This window comes from Bos indicus x Bos taurus, chromosome 10 (assembly GCF_003369695.1).
Source record: "Bos indicus x Bos taurus breed Angus x Brahman F1 hybrid chromosome 10, Bos_hybrid_MaternalHap_v2.0, whole genome shotgun sequence".
Taxonomy (NCBI): Eukaryota; Metazoa; Chordata; class Mammalia; order Artiodactyla; family Bovidae; genus Bos; species Bos indicus x Bos taurus.
The window spans coordinates 61414399-61437189 of NC_040085.1; the positions used below are offsets into that span (position 1 = coordinate 61414399).

The 22791-nt window shown below is 42.4% G+C and overlaps 2 protein-coding genes across 5 annotated transcripts in view; one reads left to right on the plus strand and one right to left on the minus strand.

The window, feature by feature from the left end:
• The first annotated feature begins 1323 nt into the window (after positions 1-1323).
• Positions 1324-19289, plus strand: LGALS3 (galectin 3). Its single transcript, XM_027554171.1, has 6 exons — positions 1324-1487; positions 8382-8403; positions 9883-10251; positions 13898-13986; positions 17370-17535; positions 18987-19289. The coding sequence occupies exons 2-6, from the start codon at positions 8386-8388 to the stop codon at positions 19140-19142; spliced, it is 798 nt and encodes a 265-aa protein (XP_027409972.1). The 5' UTR covers positions 1324-1487; positions 8382-8385; the 3' UTR covers positions 19143-19289.
• A 2088-nt stretch (positions 19290-21377) lies between these two features.
• DLGAP5 (DLG associated protein 5) overlaps positions 21378-22791 on the minus strand; it is a 45697-nt gene continuing 44283 nt past the window's right edge. The window contains exon 19 of one of the 4 annotated variants that reach the window (XM_027554168.1): positions 21378-21977. In XM_027554168.1, the coding sequence (XP_027409969.1) occupies positions 21870-21977 (108 nt within the window). In that variant the 3' untranslated portion in view covers positions 21378-21869. Of the gene's footprint in view, positions 22011-22791 lie in introns of all 4 variants that reach the window. The other 3 variants (XM_027554167.1, XM_027554169.1, XM_027554170.1) reach the window with 3 other exon arrangements.

Here is a 22791-nt window from a genome sequence, read left to right on the forward strand (position 1 = left end):
TGTTGATTTACAATATTTCAGGCATACAGCAAAGTGATTCAGTCATACATTATTTTTCAGATTCTTTTCCATTATAGGTATTACAAGATACTCAATATAGTTCCCTGTGCTACACAGTAGGTCCTTGTTATTTGTCTATTATTTATATCTTATTTGTCTAGGAGTATGTATCTGTTAATCCCAAATTACTAATTTGTTCTTTCCTCTCACTATCATGTTGATAATCATAAATTTGTTTTCTATGTCTGTGTGTTAACTTTTGTGAGTGGCTATTTGAATTAAAAAACATATGTATCTAAGACATCCTTAGTCATTTCACTCAGCTATTACCCAGTGAAATGCAACCGACAAACACCACTTCTCTTGGAAACATCACTACTTGTAACAATCTTTCTTAGAGACATGTTGTACTGTGCTTAGTTGCTGAGTCAGGTCAGACTCTTTGTGATCACACGGACTGCAGCCCAGGCGCCTATGTCCATGGGGATTCTCCAGGCAAGAATACTGGAGTGGGTTGCCATGCCCTCCTTCAGGGGATCTTCCCAACCCAGAGATCAAACCTAGGTCTCCCGCATTGCAGGCGGATTCTTTATTTTATTCTTACTTTATTCTGAGCCACCAGGGAAGCCCAAGAATACTGGAGTGGGTAACCTATCCCTTCACGAGTCTTCCCCACCCAGGAATCAAACCGGGGCCTCGTGCATTGCAGGTGGATTCTTTACCAGCTGAGCTACCAGCCAAGCCCTTCTTAAGGTCATAGCTTTATTTTTTTCCTACCTTTCTCAAAGGTACATTTGTATTTAACTCTCCCCTCCATCAGGACTCTTTCCAATCTTTGAGAAAACAGACTTCCTAGGAAGTGATTCACTATTTTAATCATTCATTTACTAAACAAATTTAACCAGTTTACTGAGGACCTACCAAACACAGTGCAGATGTTGAGGAGGAAGTGGGAAGCAAACAGCAAAACAATCTAGGGCTCCTGGTCTGAGAGGTGTGCACCCACATCACAGTGCAGAAGGGGAATAAAACAAGATACGGAGCTTCTCACCCAGCATCTCAGAAAACGTGACAGGACCCTCCCCGTCACTAAAAGCTTCGCAGACTCTCCCTGTCTTGGTCTGAGGCCTTAGCAGGTGAATCTAAGGAGAGGGCGGTGAACCCCACCTCTGGCGGCTGCGGAGGGGACCGACTGGACGTTGAAGGGATGGAGGCCGCGGGTCCCACCCACCGCCGTCCTGAGTCAGGCGTCTCCTCTGCGTCCTGGATCCGCGGCGCCTGGGCGCCCGGGTATCCAGCGGGGCCAGGACTCGCCCAGCCTAGTTCGCACGGAGAGGCCGAGGGCGGCCGGGGTGGCGGCCCCGCCCCGGGAGAGGCGTGCCGGGCCGGGAGTATTTGAGGCGCAGAGCCGGCCGCCGCCCCGGCAGGACCACACCGCCTCTGCCCGAGCCTCCCCCGCGACGCGCGAGCCAGTGCAGAGGCGTCGGGTAAGTGGCGGGGGCGCCGGGACGGGAGTGCACACCCGCCTGCTGCAAGGCCAGGGCGCCCGGGCGCTGCTCGGTGCGCGGCCCCCTTTGCCGGGCTGGGCGGGAGCCGGAGATCGGGGCTTGGCTTCCCCGGGGAACCGCGCGTTCTGGGCCCAGGTTCCTTGGCTTCGAGCCCTCAAAAGAGGAGTCTGAGACTCGAGGAAAGTTAGCAACGACTTAAAAAAACTCACCTTAATTTCTTCGCGATGGACGGGTGTGTCACCCTCTGTGGCGACTGGGAGGCTCAGCCCGGGCTTCGCGCCCCGCGCCCCAGGTGGCCCGTGGTGAGTGGTGGGCGCGCGCGCAATCCTCCCAGCTGCCTGCTTCAGCTGGGCGGGAGGAACCAGGTGCCCCTGCCTCCGTCCACGGTGGAGACTGCCCCGGCACTCTGTGGGCGGTTCCTCGCCTCTTAGCTTGGCTGTGGGATGGGGATGTGTTCTGCTACAGGTCAACAGTCCGGGGCTGCAGCCGCTCTCTGCATGCTGACCTCGCAGAAAATGGTGCTGCCCCAAGGCTGAGTGGGCATGTGCCTGGCTTGGCAAAGACCGCACACCCTCAGTTTTTGCAAATCCCAGTCCAGATTTGAGCATTAACGATCTCAGACCTGTGCTGGGGACGTGTGGGGTGTGGCAGAATTGAATGTTGGTCCGAGTGTGCAGAGCCCTAGTTGAGGTGGGGAGGGGTTGCTTTTAAAACATGTTTGAGAATATATTCTAAATTGTGAGTTGCTCATATCAAAGCACAAACATGCCTGCGCTTTGAAGAGTAGGAGCTCTGGGACACTGGGGTTGAGGTTTTGCCTTAGGCTTCATGCCCTGCCCTTAGCGATCCTGATTTCAGATACCTGGAATATTTGTAAAGTGACTCCTGGGAGTTGGGTTGCTGGACAATGAGGACGGTTTGACTTCAGTGACCCTGTCTGTTTCTAGGATTCTGGAAAAGGAATGGAAGAGAGGCTCATTTTGTTCTGCAGAAAACGGTGGCAATAAGAATTGACCACTTGGCACAGACCATGAGAAAAAATTTTCACCAACTTCCAAAATTCTGATTCACTTGCCCCAAGTTTACAAAGTTGATCTTTCATGCTAGGAAATTGTGTTTCCATAAAAGTTCAGTAATAAAATTCATTGTCCCACAAGAATGTCCTTTTTAGACATTGTCTTTGAATCCCTAGAGTCGTGTCATCCATCCCTTTGATGACTGTGCCTCACCCTTAATCTATGGGAAATTGGAGCTGCCTAAATTAATCATGTGGGGGGCTTTTGCTTAAAATCAGCATTCTCTCCGTATTCTGGGGAGAAGTTTGATGATGGGTCTTGAATGTTTTGAGCTTAGAAATATTAGGTGGATGCCTCACCAAGTTACATAAGAAGCAGAAGAGGAGGAGCACTGTTTGATAGATTGACCCCAGCTCATTTTTTAAAATGTAGTAGGCTAGTCTCGCTCTGTTGACAGGTCTTTAGTCAATGATATTTTGCTATGCTACAAATACACAGAAGAGCTTTATAAAAAGACTTTTTACTTATTGCTGCTGCTGCTAAGTCGCTTCAGTCATGTCCGACTCTGTGCAACCCCATAGACCGCAGCCCACCAGGCTCCCCCGTCCCTGGGATTCTCCAGGCAAGAACACTGGAGTGGGGTGCCATTGCCTTCTCCATTACTTATTGCTAGTGAGTTCAAAAGGCCGTTATTGGTCTCACCTATAGATACTGTTTGCCTAGAACTCTCTTCAGTCAGACTCTAAATGTTATCCCTAGTAGAGATCTATGTTCATATAATAAAATTTGAGGTGCTTATGTTACCTAAAATACCAGTTGGCTTGTAAACTTCTTGTACCTGAGACTCATGGTAACTGATCAAAAACTTAGCCTCTCTTTCCTGTTAGTTTGGGACAGAGGCTTCTGCTGAGGACAGCTAGTTAACATTTTGTGTCTGGTGCCTGAATGAATTCTTCTCATTAAATTCTGAGTGGTAAGCCTGCCAGGGCAGTAATTCCAGTTTGCCGCTGACTAAGTATCATGTGTTCTCTCTTGACTGATATTCAGCTTTTCCATATGGGGAAAAAAAAAAAAATCAGTAACTGAGAGGTACAAAGTAACTTTAACTTCCTTATGGCTGAGGAACTGTGATGAAAAAGAAATCCTAGGAAAGGACCAGTTTCCTTTATCCTAACTAGCATCTCTGAATTTGGCTTTGCAAATAAGCATTTTTGAAGCCTTGTTCCATGTTTCAGTAAGACCAGAAAGTAGCCCGCCTCTCCTGTGTTCTTTGGAGAGGAGTGTGGGCAGTGCTTGGGGTTCTGAGGAAATAGTTTATGATTTACTTCCTTTACAGCTTTTACAAAAGTTGGGGCCCTTTGTGGGCAGAAATTTCAGAAGTCCTCCTGGGAATCCAGGCAACTGAATTAATTGCTACATGGGTCTAGAATAACATAGTACAGTGGATAGCAACTCTTTATTAAAGGGCAAAGCTGCAATTAACAGCAGATTAAAAGTGGCCTGCATTCTGACTCATGTTTAAATTCCTTGTTCCAAAGTGATACTGAACTAATTCCTGTAGGTTTTTCCAAATGTGACGATTCAGATAGTATTTTTTAAATGTTTTTGCCTTTGATGTGGTGTTTCTTATCTGACTTCAAAATTCTCTGATTCTGGGAATGCAAGAGTTCACATACCTATAGTATCTGTACAGTGGGAAGTTTTTTTTTCCCCCTTTTCTTTTTAACATTTGATTGTCTCTTTATATAGGCTACTCATCTAAAAAGAAAGAAATTTTCCAGGCAAGTAGGAAGATGTTTATGCAATAGAGTTTTTAAAATTGTTTTTTGGTTCTCCTTTTACGTTCTAAGGTTGCTAACCTTGATTTAAAAAGAACATTGGTTAGAAACCTTTCCATCAGAGCGCTGATGGTTGGGAGTTGATATAATCAAAACAATGCATACCCAACTTTTAGGAAAGCAAGCTTTATCAGTTTAAATGTGGTTATAATTAGCAAAGTGACTGTGCAGAATGGCATCCTTATATTCAGTATCACTGCACGCTGCATGAGTCACCCAGCTAGTTTCTGACAAAAACGTGATCTCTTTTTTTGTTTACAATTTCAGCATGTTTATGCAGTTCCAAATGAGTAAGCCAGAGAATTAATTTCTAAATGAAGTAACTAATACTTCCAAAGGACTATACTTTAAAATGTCAAAGTGTGAGGTTTGCTACTAGTATAAAATCAGTCAGACTTAGGAGTCAGGGCGTTTGGACTCAGGTCCCTGCCTGCCAATGACAGAATGACTCTGGGCCACCATGTTAACTCTCTGAGACTCAGTTTCCTCACCTCTGAAGTAAGGATGTTAACTTTTCCCTGTCAATCTCATAAGATTATTATCAGAATCAAAATAAGAAAGGTGTGTGAAAGTGCTTTATAAACTGAAAACATCACACAGATACGGGGTGTCATTGTTCTAATGGGCTTCTCATGTGTCAGAGCACAATCCAAACCGTCCCCCTTGGTGTTACCTGAAACACAGCGGAAACAGAGTGGGGTCTGCTTGGCTTCTCCAGTTGTTTTGGTCTAGTTGGAAAATGGGGCTTCCCAGGTGGCTCAGATGGTAAAGGATCTGCCTGCAATACAGGAGACCCAGGTTCAATCCCTGGGTCAAAAAACCCGCTGGAGAGGGAGACCGCAACCCACTCCACTCCAATCCAAAATAAACTGAATATGTTTGAACAGAGACTTGGAAAAGAATAAATGTTACATTTTGGGCTAGCTGTCTTCGCATGAGTTTCTGGTTGTGATCAGCCTTTAAACATATCTAAGTTTAACTGGATTTATATTAATAAGATGGGCTTCCCTGGTGGCTCAGCCTGTAATGTGGGAGACCTGCGTTTGATCCCTGGGTTGGGAAGATCCCCTGGAGGAGCGAGTGGCAACCCACTCCAGTATTCTTGCCTGGAGAATCCCCATGGACAGAAGAGCCTGGTGGGCTACAGTCCATGGGGTCGCAAAGAGTAGGACATGACTGAGCAACTAAGCACACATATTAATGACACTTTATGAGGCCAGAGGTACAGCTTTAACTAGTTTTAACAACTGAAACTGCCTTTCTGTTTTTTATTGACCTGAATGGGTACTTTTATCTGAGGATACATATCCTCATTAGCTCAGGCCAGTGGTTCTCAAACCAGACACAATTTTGCCATCCTTTTGCTTCCCCAGGGTTATTTCGAAACATCTTGAGACATTCTAGGTTATCACAGTGCAGGCGTGGGGGGAGGGGGTTTGCCGCTGTCTTCTTGTGTGTTGAAGCCGGGGATGCACATGATGCATAGAAGAGCCCGTCCCTGCGAAGTATCCCACCTGAAATGTCAGTGATGCTGAGGTCAGGGATAAGCTCCAGCACAATGGGGATATTTAAAAGAAGTCAAAACACTTAAAAAGTTATTGCTAAGTCATTGCTATGTTGCTCAGGAATCGAAGAGTTTGTGTAATCAAAAGAACTAAACTTTCTGCCTACTATGAAGTCCAAAATTGTTTCTTTCTGGCGTCCAAAGCTCTTGACTTAAGAAATATCCTTTCAAACGACTTCACTGGCAGTCCAGTGGTTAAGACTCTGTGCTTCTACTGCAGGGGGTATGGGTTCCATCCCTGGTTGGGGAACTAAGATCCCACATGCCTCACGGCATAGCCAAAAAAAAAAAAAAAAAAGTCCTTTCTTTCCCTTTTCTGTAAGAACTCTTTACACTCTTTTAAAAATCTTTATTGAATTTGTTACAATATTATTTTATGTTTTGGTTTTTTGGCCACCAGGCATGTGGGATCTTAGTTCCCCAACCAGGGATCAGACCTGCTCCCCCTGTATTGGAAGCGGAAGCCTTAACCACGGGATGGCCAAGGAAGTCCCTGTAACAACTCTTAAGTTCCCCCTGTGGTAGCAGCACACTTCTCTAGGCAGTGGCAGTCTTTTGGGGAAGGGTATAGAGGAGAACCAACTTTTGCGTTAAGGAGTCGAATATTATATACTAAACGCAGTGAAACAAGCCCTGGGAAAGTCACTGTGACTTCCCAATTAGATCACTTGCAGTTTCCAAGTTGGAAGATGGGCACAGTGATAACCTGAGTGTATCCAAATATGTTTGAGAATGTCCAGATTTAAAAAGAGATGTGCAAAAATAAAAAATTAATAGAAGGTAATATTGAACTGTATTATAAGTAACAGCAGAGTAAGATAAAATATCTGGTGTATAAGTGAAGCATACATTAAGTTCTAGGAGGACTTTTTGTCTGCTTTTGTTTTACCAAAAAGTCTAGTATTTTGTATTTTTAGGACCTATCAAGTAGCCACCATTTAAGGGATCATTTCTTAGAATAATTGAATAACTTCAACAAGTAGGCACCTTACGGCTTCCCAGGTGGTGCTGGTGGTGAAGAACCCACCAGCCAGTGCAGGAGATGTAAGAGATGTGGGTTTGATCCCTGGGTCAGGAAGATCCCCTGCAGGAGGGCATGGCAACCCACTCGTTTTCTTGCCTAGAGAATCCTAAGGACAGAGGAGCCTGGTGGGCTATGGTCCATAGGGTAGCAAAGAGTCCGACATGACTGAAGTGACTCAGCACACACATGTAGACAACTTAAGGAAAAAGATTCTGATTATTGAAGATCCAGGTAACTTTGACCATAGCACAGGTGATTCTGGGTGGAGAAAATAACCCAGGCCTGAGGAGTCCCAAGCTGCCCTCCTCTCCTCATCGCCAGAGCACCAGCTCCGGGAGCAAGTGTAGAACATCTTGTTTGTTGGTAACTGGCACTGAGGGAGGAGCCAGAGAAGCAGGAATGATGGACTCATGGCCACCCACTGAGGCAGCTTTGGGCAAGGCCAGCCCTCTTTGGTAGCATCCTACCCCAAAATATTTTCCTCCAAATTGTCTGACATTTTTTTTTTAAACCTTGGTTTGTTATACTGCCACATATTTTCATGTGGAATAACAAACACCTTAAAAAAAAAAAAAACAGTACATCTTGTGCTTGCCTTTCTTCGCTATTGCTTCATATCCCCAGTCTCACCTTTCTTTCAACGTTTCGCTCAACACTGTCCCTGTTAGAAGTCTTCTTTCCAGTTGTGACTTCCTGTAGCACATATTCTGGCTCACAGCACCCATTACTTGTGACCCTTTCTGGCCTCTGGACCCTTTGATGATACATCTTAGCCAATTCCATCTTCAAACCCAGACCTGAGCCCGCCTATGGCCTGGCGCAGAACAGGCACACATTTGTGCAAATGAAGAAATAAGTGGGCAGTAGCAGCTATGTCTTGGGCACTGGGGTGGGTAAGGCAGAGACTGTCTTTCAAACACTAGGAGGAAGAACCAATGGCCTCTTTCTAAAACCCGGAAGAGGGTGTGGGGCTATTAGTGGGAACCTGAGGAGAGGTGGGCAAGATTCATTTGATGAACACTTTTTATGTGGTGGTGGAAAAAAAAAGCACAGGAAGGTAGGTGAAGGAGAACCAAAGACAAACCAGGACTGTTTACATTTGTTACCTAGGAAACGGCAGAGTACTGTACTTCCTGCTCTGCCACTTGCACTGTATAGCCTGTTACTTCCAGGATTCAGCCACAAAATAGTGTGATTAGAGTTCAGCTATGAGTTAAATAGGGCCTGGTGATTCAGGTGGAGACATTCACCCTTTGAGACATTTTTGTGGTTCCCCACCATTGATTTCGGCATATTTGGAGAATGGACTTGTTTGTGTTTAGAGAATGCCTGTACTTGACCTGTGCAATGAGCTGTTTGTGATGTTCATACAGAAACCAGTGAAATCTTTTAAGATCAAATGATAACCCCGGTTTTTTTTTCTCCTTTCAGGAAAATGGCAGACGGTTTTTCGGTAAGTGTTTTATGTCTGTTTTCCTACCTTAATATATATACATTCATGCAGGATGAGGGTTTTTTTGTTTGTTTTTTAACCACTCAAGTTTCCTGTTTAACTCTCCCACCACATGGCTTCCTCTGGCCTCATCTATCCAATGAGGGCTTGTTAGGTGGAGTCTTGTTTTTGCAGCAACAGGTTTGGGAAGAAAGCCAGGCAGAGAGAGGCCTCACTAACAGTAACCCTTTTACCAAAGGCCTAGGACAGAAGCTGATGGATTCTGCCGGTGGGAGCTGAGAAGCCAGCTGAGCAAAGGGCAGTGTGGTTCATTCTGAGCAACCAGACTTTTTTTAATCCTAAAGTGCCCTCAACTCCTTCTCCCTTCCCAAATGCTGGAGTAAGAAGCAGCCAAAACAAATTCCTATTAGTATGCTTATGTATTCCCAAATTTCCTAATGGACTGACACGTCACCTAGAGCCACGAGCTCTGCTCAGGTTTGTTTTCTAAATCCAGTTTGCTTTCCATCATCACAGAGCCCTCTGTTTCTCTCTCCCTCCCCCAGGCCACATGGGCTCCCTTCACAGCCTCACTGTGTTGCCCCAACACCAGATCTAGGGTTGTGTTCCCAATGCATCAAAGACAATCCTGGCAGATCATATTCGGTCAACGTAGAAGTCTTTACTGGACCTCTTCCATGTACCACCTGGCAGTGTGCTAAATACTGTATACAACAGGCAGGGAGAAAGCAGTCTCTTCCTGGAGAGAAAGGACACAGTCCAACACTGGCACGGTCTCGCAGTCTGTAAAGAGCCGTCCCAAACGCTGCCTCACTTGTTTGTCACAACCATCGTATGAAATAGATCATTATCCCCATTTTACAAGCAAATACACTAAGTCCGAAACAGGTGACATGATGGCTCTGAAATTCTGGAGCTCTTGATGGATAACACTGGATTTCTTGATGGATGGCACTGAATTTTAAACCAAACCTTCTGACTCCACATCGCAGGCTTCTCCCTGTGTACAAGGCAGCCTCTCTGGTACTAGCCTGGATGCCACCAAGTGGTAACTTACCTGGCGAACCCAAAGTGCAGTAGACATCCTGCAAAGCGAAGGCCAGCGCAACCAGGACCAGCTCGGTGGCAGGTTTTGCAGCCCAAGAGTATACTGAGTTTTGTGATTTTTTTTTTTTTTCATGTCAGTTAGAAAGTATGTGCTTTTACATAGAGAATGGCTAGCTCCTGACTTTTGCAAATTACAAAAAGGCAACCCTCAATGATCTGAGATGATGGGAGGCAAGAGTAAAGTGATAAAGCATGTGTAATACCATAGTCAAATTTTAGTCTTAGGAACTCAAAACTAAAAGGTAGGAAAAAATTTATTGATATGAATTTCATATCTTCATCACATCCCTCTCGTTCTTAGATCACATATTCCTGAAAATTCTGTTGTGATTGTTTTTCATCCTATAATTTTTTTAATGTCTCTTTTTCCAGCTTAATGATGCCTTATCTGGGTCTGGAAAACCAAACCCCCAAGGTTGGCCTGGTTCATGGGGAAACCAGCCTGCTGGGGCAGGAGGCTACCCAGGAGCGGCCTATCCTGGGGCCTACCCTGGACAGGCCCCTCCTGGCCCCTACCCTGGACAAGGACCTCCTGGGGCCTACCCTGGACAGGGACCTCCTGGGGCCTACCCTGGACAGGGACCTCCTGGGGCCTACCCTGGCCCAACAGCACCTGCTTATCCTGGGCCAACTGCACCGAGTGCCTACCCCGGACCTGGGGCCTACCCACCTCCGGCACAGCCAAGTGCTCCTGGAGCCTACCCTGCTGCCGGTCCCTACGGCATCCCTTCCGGACCACTGGTAAGATGGAGTGAATCATTTAGTAAACTTCAACGTGATCAGGACCACGTTAATAAAGAACACGGCTGGGACTTCCCTAGCAGTCCAGTGGCTAAGACTCCGTGCTCCCAGTGCAGGGGGCCTGGGTTCGACCCCTGATCAGGGAACTGGATCCCACATGCCACAACTAAGACCCAGCACAGCCAAATAAATAAATATTAAAAAAAAAAGAAAGAAGGAAAATGGTAATTGTCTGGAGCGGTAGTGTCATCAGGCTTCAGGAGACCTGAAGCTTGAAACTGACTGCTTAGAGCCATTTTGCAAGGACCAGGCACAGTGTATGTTGGTCCAATAGAAAAATTCGTTTCCAGTGTTTAGTGTATGTACTGTTAGTTTAAAGGGAAGCCAATGTGTGTTTTGAAGGCATCTGTAAAGCAGCTTTAACATAAATCAAGATCATGGTAATGGCTGTTATTACTGATAAACACTGAATATATAACATGTGTCAGCTGTGTGCTTCGACATGGATGCTCTCATTCAACTCCATAAGCACCCTGTAAGATACTGTTATTATCGCCACTTTGCAAATAAGGAAATAGGGCAGGGTTATACAACCTTCCCATGGTCAGAGAGGGGAAATTTGGGGCAACCACAGTAATCTGGTTTTTAAAAACCTTCTAAAGATAATTTTGTGATCTAAGGATTGAATTTTCATTTATATTAAAATTCATTTTAATAAATGAATTCTAACCATAAAACCCAACTCTGGGGGCTCCAGACACATCTTGAAGCAGTCTAGCTATGAGAAAAGAGTTCAATAGCAGTGTGAGATCAGCCCCTTTCAAGAGTGTGATGGCACAGGGAGTATTTGCTCTGCTTACTGGTCAGCTTAGAGGAGAGCAGAGAGACAGCATTAGGCGCATGAGAGGTGATGTGCAGGACCTGGACCACATACAGGTAGTCAGTTGAGACAGGAATATGGAAATTCTGGAAGGAAGAGGCAGTGGGAAAGAGATTAAAGAGCAGGAACCCCAGAATCTAGTGGTTAAGTCTTGTTTTTGTTCAGTCGCTAAGTCGAGTCTGATTCTCGGTGACCCCATGGACTGCAGCACACCAGGCTTCCCTGTCCTTCCCTATCTCTTGGGGTTTTCTCAAACTCATGTTCATTGAGTTGTTGATGCCATCCAACCATCTCATCCCTTGTCACCCCCTTCTCCTCCTGCCGTCAGTCTTTCCCAGCATCAGGGTCTTTTCTAATGAGTAAGCTCTTCACATCAGGTGGCCAAAGTACTGGAATGTCAGCTTCAGCATCAGTCCTTCCAATGAATATTCAGGGTTGATTTTCTTTAGGATTGACTGGTTTGGTCTCCTTGCTGTCCAAGGGACTCTCAAGAGTCTTCTCCAGCACCAAAAATTAAAAAGCATCAATTCTTTGGTGCTCAGCTTTCTTTATGGTCCAACTCTTACATTTGTATATGACTACTGTAAAAACCACAGCTTTGACTATACAGACCTTTGGAATCAAAGTGATGTCTCTGCTTTTTAATACACTGTCTAGGTTTGTCATAGCTTTTCTTCCAAAGAGCAAGGGTCTTCTGATTTTGTGACTGCAGTCACTATCTGCAGTGATTTTGGAGTCCAAGAAAATAAAATCTGCGTTTCCCACTTTTTCCTCATCTATTTGCCATGAAGTGATGGGACCAGATGCCATGATTTAGTTTTTTTGATTGTTGAGTTTTAGCCAGCTTTTTCACTCTCCTCTCTCATCCTTATCAAGAGGCTCTTTAGTTCCTCTTCACTCTCTGCCATTAGAGTGGTATCATCTATATATCTGAGGTTGTTGATATTTCGCCTAACAATCTTCATTCAGTCCAGCATTTCACATGATGTACTCTGTACAGAAGTTAAATAAGCAGGGTCACAATATGCAGCGTTGACATACTCCTCTTGCAATTTTGAACCAGTTCTTTTGCAATTTTGAACCAGTTCATTGTGTTGCTTCTTGACCTAAATGCAGATTGCTCAGAAGGCAGGTAAGGTAGCCTGGTATTCCCATCTCTTTAAGGATTTTCATTTGTTGTGATCCACAGTCAAAGGCTTTCACGTAGTCAAATGAAGCAGAAGTGGACATTTTTCTGGAATCCTCTTGCATTTTCTATGATTCACAGATGTTGGCAATTTGACTTCTTGTTCCTCTTTTCTAAATTCAGCTTATACATCTGGAAGTTCTTAGCTCACATACTGTTGAAGTCTAGCTTGAAGGATTTTGAGCATTTCCTTGCTAGCATGTGAAAAGAGTACAATTGTATGGTAGTTTGAACATTCTTTGGCATTACCTTTCTTTGGAATTGGGATGAAAACGTTCCTTTTCCAGTCCTGTGGTCATTGCTTACTTTTCCAAATTTTCTGACATATTGAGTACAGCCCTTTAACAGTGGTGAAAAATCCACCTGCCAATTCAGGAGGCACGGGTTCGATCCCTGGGTGAGGAAGGTCCTCTGGAGAAGGAAATGGTAATCTACTCCAGTCTTCTTGCCTAGGAAATCCCATGGAGAGAGGAGCGTGACAGGTTACAGTCCATGGAGTCGTCAAAGAGTCAGACATGACTCCGTGACTAAACACCAACAACAAAGAGTCAAGAAACGACTCTGGCTTTTCAAGGCTGGACAAGGAGAATGCCAGCCAAGGGTCAGCCCAAACCAGGAACTCAGGAAGGGGATCAGATCGGGGAGAGGCAGGGGAGACCACTGCAGTTCACACTGGTTGGATTTGTGGCACCAGTAGCAAAGCCAGATGGGAAGAAGCACAAGACTAAAACAGATCAGATCAGAGCTAGAGAGAAAAAGACTTGGGCAATGGTTGAACCCAGGGGGAAACAATCTTAAAGGAAAAACAGAAGAAGCCAAGATAGAGCAGTGGAAATATTTATAATGCCTTGAACATAGACGGTCAGTAAATATTTGTCGAATGACCTGGGGAAGGTATTAACTGGAAAGTTCCCATTCGACAAACATTGAGTACCTGCCACCTTCAAAGCACCACACGGGGCGTGTGTGAATTAAACATCAGAGCACCTCAGAGGCCGGGAAGGTGCCACGGTGTTTGCCTGCAGGGAGCAGAGCTCCGGGATGAACATGTCATATGACAAGGATCTTAAGGGTGGCACAGCAATGATTGCAAGGTCTAGCTTAAGCCTTTCCAAAACACAGGCTCCATGGATGAGTTATAGATTAGGATGGTCCTTATCATGAGCGATACAGTCTCCAGAAGGGAACATATTGTCTTTGGCACTAATTAACTGATGGCCTTTTTCTTGATTGTTGTAGTTGTGTAGGGAGCCATTGCTCTTCAGGCCCTGGACAAGGTGGCCTGAGAGTCTGAAAGATGGCTTAAAGTAGGGTTACATGTTATTCACATATATTAATAGTGGTTGAACTCTAGCAATGTCTTTTTCTTTCTTCCCTCAAGAAAACATGACTCTCTTTTTGGAGCGGGGTGGAGATTGGGTAGCTGCATGGCATGTGGGATCTTAGTTCACTGACTGGGGTGAACTAGGCTGAACTCACACCCCCTGCAGCAAAAGCATAGCATCTTAACCACTGGGCTGCCAGGAAAGTCCCCCGGAACATGACTCTTTATTGATATATATGCATTTTTTAATTCTCAGAATGTGCCTTATGACCTGCCTTTTCCTGGAGGAATCAGGCCTCGCATGCTGATAACAATCCTGGGTACAGTAAAGCCCAATGCGAACAGGTAAAGAGCAAAATTAGCAAGTCTAACATATTGATTGATTTTGGAATAAAGGGTGATCTGTAATCAATCTCACCAAGAGGACAAATCCCTTGCTAAGTCTTGGGTCAAAAAGAAAAAGATGCCTAGTTGATCTGAGAGCTTAAATATTATACCTCCTGTCCTCATATTGGTACAATCTCCCTTTAGCTGTGACGGTCATGATACACTCTCAGATTTGTGAGCTTGGTTGCCTTTTCCGTGTTCATACTATTGGCCTGGTCTACAGGTGATAAGTGACAAGGTGGGGAACCCCAGTGATCTGAATAGACACTATTTACTTAAAAGGTTTGAAAAAACTTTACAAGTTAAAGTTTTAACTTGACAAAGTAATTGGTCAAAATAAATCAGTCTTCACCATTGGTACTGCTTTGGTTGAGGTGAACTAGAAGGGGCTAAGATTTTGAGTTCAATTCAGAAAATCCATGCTGATTTACAGCTGCCTTGGGACACCAGACTCTGGTTATCACCACTGGTTATATTTACATATATCCTGAAGGTGTTCAGTATGTCTGTCCTTGAGGTTGGTGGTACCATTAAAGCTCCTACAGCCATTAATTAATCTGTTTCTGGGTCTTATAGACAATACACAAAAGGTAGAAATTCAAGCTGTGTACACTGCTGCTGCTGCTGCGTCACTTTAGTCGTGTCCGACTCTGTGTGACTCCAGAGATGGCAGCCCACCAGGCTCCTCTGTCCCTGGGATTCTCCAGGCAAGAACACTGGAGTGGATTGCCATTTCCTTCGCCAAGCTGTGTACACAGGTTTATTTAATTCTGAAAATAGCCTCTGTGAGTACCTGTCACTCTGATCCTGGTGAATCAGCGGGAGCAACCTCCTCTGTTACCAGGAGGTGGACAGGTTCTGATCTGATCATTTTACATTCAGCCAACCAGTTCACTCCACCTCCAGCCAGCCTCCTCTTGTTCTACGTGGTAGTCACTATCTTAAGCTAGCTCTTCCTTCCACACAGCCTAGACAGCTTCTCTCAGCACAGTACTTCCCTACACAGTCAAACTGGTCTCACAGCAAGTTACAAAACATATACTCAATATATCTTCTGCCTGTATCCTCATCCACCTTGCCTCCCAAAATAACACAGGACCCAGAGCCCTGATCCTGTGCAGGCAGCACTCATGATTAGGTAATATCGGCTCTCCTGAGGCAGCTGCTGTTAAGCAGAACCACAATGCCATCTTTGCTTTACTTAGGACTATCACACTAGAAAGGTTGGGCTTCCCAGGTGGCTCAGTGGTAAAGAATCTGCCTGCCACACAGGAGACACGGGCTCTAATCCTGAGTCAGGAAGATCTCCTGGAGGAGGAAATGGCTACCTACTCCAGTATTCTTGCCTGGGAAATCCCATGGACAGAGGAGCCTGGCAGGCTACAGTCCATGGGGTCACAAAGAGTCTAACATGACTTATGAACTAAACCACCACCACCACCACTAGAAAGGTTCGAGACTGTGGTAGGTTAAAACCAATTTTGGTTGAAATGATTAGAGCGGTAGTAAACTGAGAAATGTATTGCTTTGAGCTGCAAAATCTATGTGAGGAATCGCATGAAAGAAGAAAAATCCTGGAAGTGGTAGAGATGACAATTACCTTTCCACTGCTGAGAAAGTACAAGCATTGCATATTAAGTCAAATACAAGTTCTACTGCCATTTGACTATATGGTTCTTTTTCTGTGAATTTAATCATTGATGGGTGTATGTATCTGTTACTGGGTGAATGAAAACACCCAAAGGATCATTGTTAATAGGTCTAGAATGCAGACCTTGCTTTAAAACAAGAGCTGCTTTTTTAACAGGACCAGCTGCTTCTGATATTAGTGCTCTGGGGAGCACACTTTTGAGAAACCGTGTGCAAAGTGTAGTGCTTTAACAGCCAGAGAACTTGTGTTTGTATTAACATCCAAGGAGAGAGATCAGGATAGAAAGTTTATCCAGCACTTCCATTAATTCCACTTCACATCACAGAATATTTAACACATTTATTATTATGACTTTACAACTCAGCAACAGGATACTGAACATTAACTATGTTATATCATTCTTGCTGTTTTAGGACCAGGTTTTCCAGTTAACTATGAGGAAGCCAGGGATTTGATAGTACTTTATGTGACTGGTTTACTTTTAACAGGGATTGAAAGTAACCTGTCAGGGCAGGAAAGAGGTAGCCGTATTTCCATAATGTCAGGTATAAAGTGCCCTCAAAGTGGCCCCAAACCTCTGCAAGGAAACCTTGATCATGTTTATATGTAGAGATAGTAAAAAGGGAAATACAGGTAAATAGGATATAACCAAAGACAAGGCTAAAAACTCAGCACGTATTGTCTTGTTTACCGTGGGATACTGTGGTAGTATGTCGAATATAGTACTGCCCCTTATCTGAGGTTTTGCTTTCCACAGTCTCAGTTACCCAAGGTCAGTCACAGTCTGAAAATATTAAATGGAAAATTCCAGAAACAAACAACTCATAAGTTTTAAGTTGCCAACATTGTACACAGCATGGTGAAATCTCATGCTGTCCAGCCCCATCCTGCCCAGGCTGTGAAACCATCCCTTCTGCTGCATATCTGGTCTATTAGTTATCAGATCCACTGTCATGGTACCCCAGTGCTGTGTCCACATGGCCCTTATTTTACATAATAACGGCCCCAAAAGCAAGGGCAGTGATGCTGGCAATTCACATATGCCAAAGAGAAGCTGTAAAGGGCTCTCTTGAAGTGAAAAGGGGTCAGTACTCAATAAGGAAAGAAAACAATTATACACTGAGGTTGCTAAGATCTACAGTAAGTACAAATCCTTTGCCCATGAAATTGTGAGAAAGGAAAACGAAACTCATGCTTTTTTTTTTTTTTTTGGTCATATCTCAAACTGTAGAAATTATGACCCCAGTGCATAAATGTTTAATTCAGATGGGAAAGGTATTAAATGTATACAATATTTTGAGAGAGAGAGACCATGACTTTTGCAATATATTGCTATAGTTTTTCTATTTTATTAGTTGTTAATCTCTTACTGTACCTAGTTTATAAATTAAACTTTATAGGAAAAAGTATGTGTGTATAGTTGGACAGATAATTTGGTTCAATACTATTCGTGGTTTCAGCCATCCACTGTGGGTCTTGGAACACACATCCCACACATGAGGTAGAATTACTGGACTTGGCCCAGTGTACTTTCCAGTTTGAACCCATTCTATGGTTTATTTGCTTTCTGTTTAGAAAATTTTCCTGTACTTTATAAATGACTTGCTCTTTAGAAAAGTATATGTTCTTCACTTGATACAAATGTACAACTCGAATCATTTTACTAACTCTGACTTTTGACTTAAAACAGACTTGCTTTAGATTTCAAGAGAGGGAATGATGTCGCCTTCCACTTTAACCCACGCTTCAATGAGGACAACAGGAGAGTCATTGTTTGCAATTCAAAGCTGAATAATAACTGGGGAAAGGAAGAAAGACAAATGGTTTTCCCATTTGAAAGTGGTAAACCTTTCAAAGTAAGTTATTGCTATTATATGTTGACAATGTATATTTCTCATGGGGAATCAAGCTTAAACCACAACACACTGGAAATTAATTTTCATCAGTTGTCCTGGGACACCTAACTAGTACATCTGCTCCCCATCCCAGGGGAATGGTCTCAGAAATAGTGGCACATTCCTCACCTCCATTTAGGCACCTCACCATTGTCCCTGTTACCAGCCCTCTGAGTTTAGTCAACCCTAAACTGATTTTCTGGAAATGAGAAACACAGCATCTTTAATTTAAAAGGCAGAAAATCTCTCTTTTTTTGGCTGTAATGTGAGGCCTGTGGGGCAAATCTGCTCCCCCTGCAGTGGAAGCAAGGAGTCTTAACTACTTGCCAGGGAAGTCCCCTAAAAAGTCTTTATGATATAGTTGTGCTGAGATTTCATTCCTTAAAACTGCATGGTTAGCATGGCAATCAAAACTAAATTTTGTAAACTCTAAAATTAATTCATGCTTGTTTATGAAAAGAAAAATTTAGATTTTTTTTTTTTTTTTACTAAAAAGTCCTCCATCCTTTACCCTTCTCCCATCCTCACAAAAGTTACAACTTGAGTTATCTTTCCAGTGTTTTCTTATGACAAGCAACACATTTTTTATTTTTAAGCATGGCTTCAACAAATATTAGGTCCACAATGTTGGGTTAGGGTTGACTATACAGTGGGCAATAAAACAGCTAGACCATCAGCTCCTCAGGGACAGGGACTAACAGGGTCTATATTCTACATTTGGTGGACATCTTTCCTTCTCAGAACATTGTCACCTAATAATACTTCATTGTTTAGATATGCAGTAATTCAACCAGTACCCTACTGATGAAAATTTGGAGTATGGAAATATTACAAACAGACAAAACCTGGAAAGCTTTATTTATTTTACTAAAATACTGTGATAACTATCCTAATACATCTTTGCTTCCTAGAAGAGTAATTTTATTCAAAATATATATATGTTTAAAATTAAGATGAAGATATTGCCAAAGTGCTGCTTCCAAAATGATGTTAGAATTAATGCATCCTCTAACTACTGGTAGATTATGTTTCTCTTACTCTTGCCAAAACTGGTTATTATCCATCTTCATAACATTCACTTCTCTAAACAGAGAATTCCTACTTTAGCATTTATTTTTAATTTTTCTTTCAGTGTTTGAGACCATACAAAAGCTTTAAGTTTTTATGTAGAGGAATGATTAATCTTTTCCTCTGTGGCTTCAATTATATATCCTTTTAACAATTTATCATTTTGTTCCATTTAAATCTTTGAATAATTTGGAATTTATTTTTTTCTAGAAAGTTAGCATTTCTGACTTTGATTAGTTCTACAAGTGATCAGAAAGATGAAATTTTAGACACCCTGAGGTTAGGCCAGACTGGTTTTAAAAGGAATGGGCATTTCTAACAGTTTTGTGTATGTGCCATTTCAGATACAAGTGCTGGTTGAACCTGACCATTTCAAGGTTGCAGTCAATGATGCTCACTTGTTGCAGTACAATCATCGGGTGAAAAATTTCGGGGAAATCAGCACGCTGGGAATTTCTGGTGACATAACTCTGACCAGTGCTTCGCACACTATGATATAATCTTAAATGGGCAGATACTTTTTTAAAGAAATGAATTTGAACGTAAACCTTACACATTTAAAAGGTTCATGTTGAGTGAAAAATTTTACCTTTATTGATCAATGTCCTTCTTGTAAATCACTGATTTAATAAATATTCTAAGAGTTACTTGTCTTTATATGTAATTTAATTGGGGCAATTTATTGTTGATAATACACAATGGACTTAAAGGAAAAAGAAATATGTGGCAATGTTAATACTGCATTAGAGTCTCCCAGTTTCCAATATTTGAAACTATATTTTTAAAAAGAAATCAGGAGTAAATACTACCACAAAATTAACCTCTCTCTTCTAGAGTTTGGTAAAAACCAATAGATACTACAAAAAAAAAACCATTCTCCTACTGTCTTACTTAAGGAAACATATTCAGGAAATAAGAAAAGCAAAGTTTACATACATATGACCTTTTGGACTTCTTGTAACTATTTTATCCTCTAAACTATACTTCACGGTTTCAAATCATTAATTTATACCAATATCGATCTTCCTATGGGTTCTTTTGGTTTTATGAAATCTCGATTTGTAGAAGGAAAAAAGTAGGTTTTTATTTGAAAATCCCATTGTCAATGCTCTATCAACCATGCCTTTCTAACCTTCTTCATTACCAGGAGGGTCAAAGATTAATATAATTTCAAAACTAGGATATGCTCAGACCACTTCATTTTATAGAAAACCAAAATATTATTTGATCTGTTGCTGTTTCTACAGTACCATCTTCTCAACCATGATCTCCTGCAGAGATCAGAATGCAGGAGGTTTATGAGGGAGTATATGCTCTTTCTCTCAACAGCTGTGAAGACAAGAAAGTACACGACTGGGCAGAGAGAGAAGTGGAGCATCCACGCCTCAGTCTACCCTACAGGGACTCTGAGCTGGGATGATCCTTTAGCATTGTTAAGAGGGGGACAGGCCTTCATATTTTCACTTCATCCCATTTCTTTTTTCATTTTTGGAAAAGCTCTGGTTCTACCCAGTTTTCTTTCATTTTGTCTTTAAAGGTTTTCTTAATACCTCGTAAGTCTAGAATCCAGTAGCCCAAGGACACTCCATCTAGTTGTAGGGCATATTGATGGCTGCCTACCTGACTCATTCCCTGCTACCTAACAGTCCTGGTTTTACCCAGGTATAATCCCAGGTAAAACAGGGAATCCTTATTAAGTAAACCCCAAATGAGATGCAGATGGAGATGTGGCATTAGTTGGCCTAACCAAACTAAAGGGAAGGACATAGCTCTGAGTACCACTAGCAGCCATCTTATCACCCCAAAGGACCCAGCGTTAGAGATGCTGACACCAAGGACGCCAGAATGAACTGTGAACAGATGTTAGACCTTGATGCATCATTGAGCTGTTGACTGTAAAGTGCCTGAAATCACCATGACAACATTATAATAATGAACTTCCTTATTGTTAAGCCAATTGGAGTTCACTGCATTGTTACTTAACAGCCAAAAGTTTTCTAAGTGATTCAACAGTACATCTTATTAAACCTAAAAAAAAATCATGTTTACTGACTGATACTGTTTTATTCTCATCTACTTTATCAATGGCAACCCACTCCAGTATTCTTGCCTGGAAAATCTCATGGACAGAGGAGCCTGGCAGGCTTCAGTCCACAGGGTTGCAAAGAGTTAGACACAACTGAGCATGCACACACTGACTCTATCCTTGAGGGCAAATATTATCTTATTGTTATATTACATATTGCTTTGTATATGTTCTAAGTCTAGGGTTGCTCTGTACTCATCTCTTTTACATGTTCATGGCCCTGGACCCTTAGAAAACTCCCAACTTTGATAATACTGTCTTTTCTACAAGCCCAACACAACTTCCTCTAACAAAAGTGGATGTGCTTTTCCTTTCTTGTTTGGAAGGCCCTCATCTTAAAGAATTATCCATAAAGTTGCTGCTTGTTTGGTGAATACCTCCAACACTCACCTCATTTGCAAACAGAAATAACTGGCCCCAGGTCTGATGGCAAGCTTTCGCTACTATGAGTCATCTTAGTGCTCTGTTGTACTGATGGCCCTGTCTTCTACAATCCTATAGTCAAGAGTTTTATAAAGGAGAAAGTATTTCAAATATACTGATTGATATCTAAAGAAACTCAACATACCCTGAAAATGCAATATGCAAGCTGTTCAATATCAACAAATTTAAGAGTTCAAATTAAGAATAAAGTATAAAAGAATGCAAATATTTGTCAAAGTTTAACATTATATTTCAATTAAACTGAAGAATGTTAGTAAGCTCTGAGTAGGTATACTTAACTTAAGCTTATACATTTTAAACAAGAGAGGCAAGGCACAGTACATTTTTATTCTGCATTGGTTAATATACAGCATATCCCCACTCCCCTTGAGAAATAGTATCATATCTAAAATACACTTTGATGAACACTGAATATTAAAATATTACACAATCATTCCTCAGAATCCTGAGACGGGTGGCTGGATTGATCCCAGGATCACCCCCTCTCCTCACACACACACAGATACCAAAATTCAAGGATGCTTACATCTCTTAACAGCAGGCCCTCAGTATCCACAGGTTCTGCATCCACCTAAGGAGGGCCAACAGTCTACAAGTGGCTTGAACAGCAGTGAACACAAACACTCTTCAACTTTTCAATATTCTAAGAACATAGCACTGATAACATGAAGAAAAATGTCTGGATTTATTTTTAAATTTAAAATTCTTCTGGTTGTTCTCCACTGAGAGGCCTCAGAGGTGAAAAGGAAATCAGGTTACCACCAAAGGAAATGTGTCTGGTCTGTTCTTGATGTCTTCTCTCCACCTGAATGAATGTATTACTGTAGTTTAGGCCTGGCTAGAGAAGAAATTTAGAGAAGCCACTAAAGTAAGTATCAAGAGTTTTACCAAGTGAGTGTTCAATCTTTCAAATTAGTAGTGGATTAATTAATAATATAAATGACATTTTTTGTACACAATGATAAAATTCGTAGTAACATAATGTTATGCTTCCCCCCATGGATCTAATTTCAAAATATAGTTTTTTTTTTAATTGAAAAGTATATTAGGAATATATACCTGATATATGGAACCTAAAAAAATGGTACTGATGAACCTATTTGCAAGGCAGGAACAGAGATGCAGACATAGACAACAGACTTCTGGATACAGTGGAGGAGGGAGAGGGTGGGACAAATTGAGAAGTACTGAAACACAGATTATCACATATAAAACAGCTCGCTAGTGGGAAGTTGCTGCATAACCCAGGGAGCTCAACCTGGTGTTCTGTGACAACCTGGAGGGGTGGGATGTGGTGGGAGGTGAGGGGGAGATTCAAGAAGGAAAGGACATATGTATACTTATGGCTGATTCATGCTTTTGTGTGGCAGAAACCAACACAACATTGGAAAGCAATTATCCTCCAGTTAAAAATAAAGTAAAAAAAAATAAAATTTTTTAAAAAGGAATACATGCCTTAAAAGGTGACAGACTTCAGTAACATATGCAGGAAGAATAAAACTGAGGCCACTTATGCAGATTCCACACATCCTAGTCCACATCATTGTAATTAACAGATCTTTTACTGGTGTGATCCTGCCAGGATCCTTCTCTTTGTTCTCCCTCAAGCCCTACTTCAG

Coding starts and splice junctions, on each gene's coding strand:
- LGALS3 (XM_027554171.1), top strand. Junction 10,252..13,897: donor GCATCCCTTCCGGACCACTG/GTAAGATGGAGT, acceptor TTTAATTCTCAG/AATGTGCCTTATGACCTGCC. Junction 13,987..17,369: donor GTAAAGCCCAATGCGAACAG/GTAAAGAGCAAA, acceptor GACTTAAAACAG/ACTTGCTTTAGATTTCAAGA.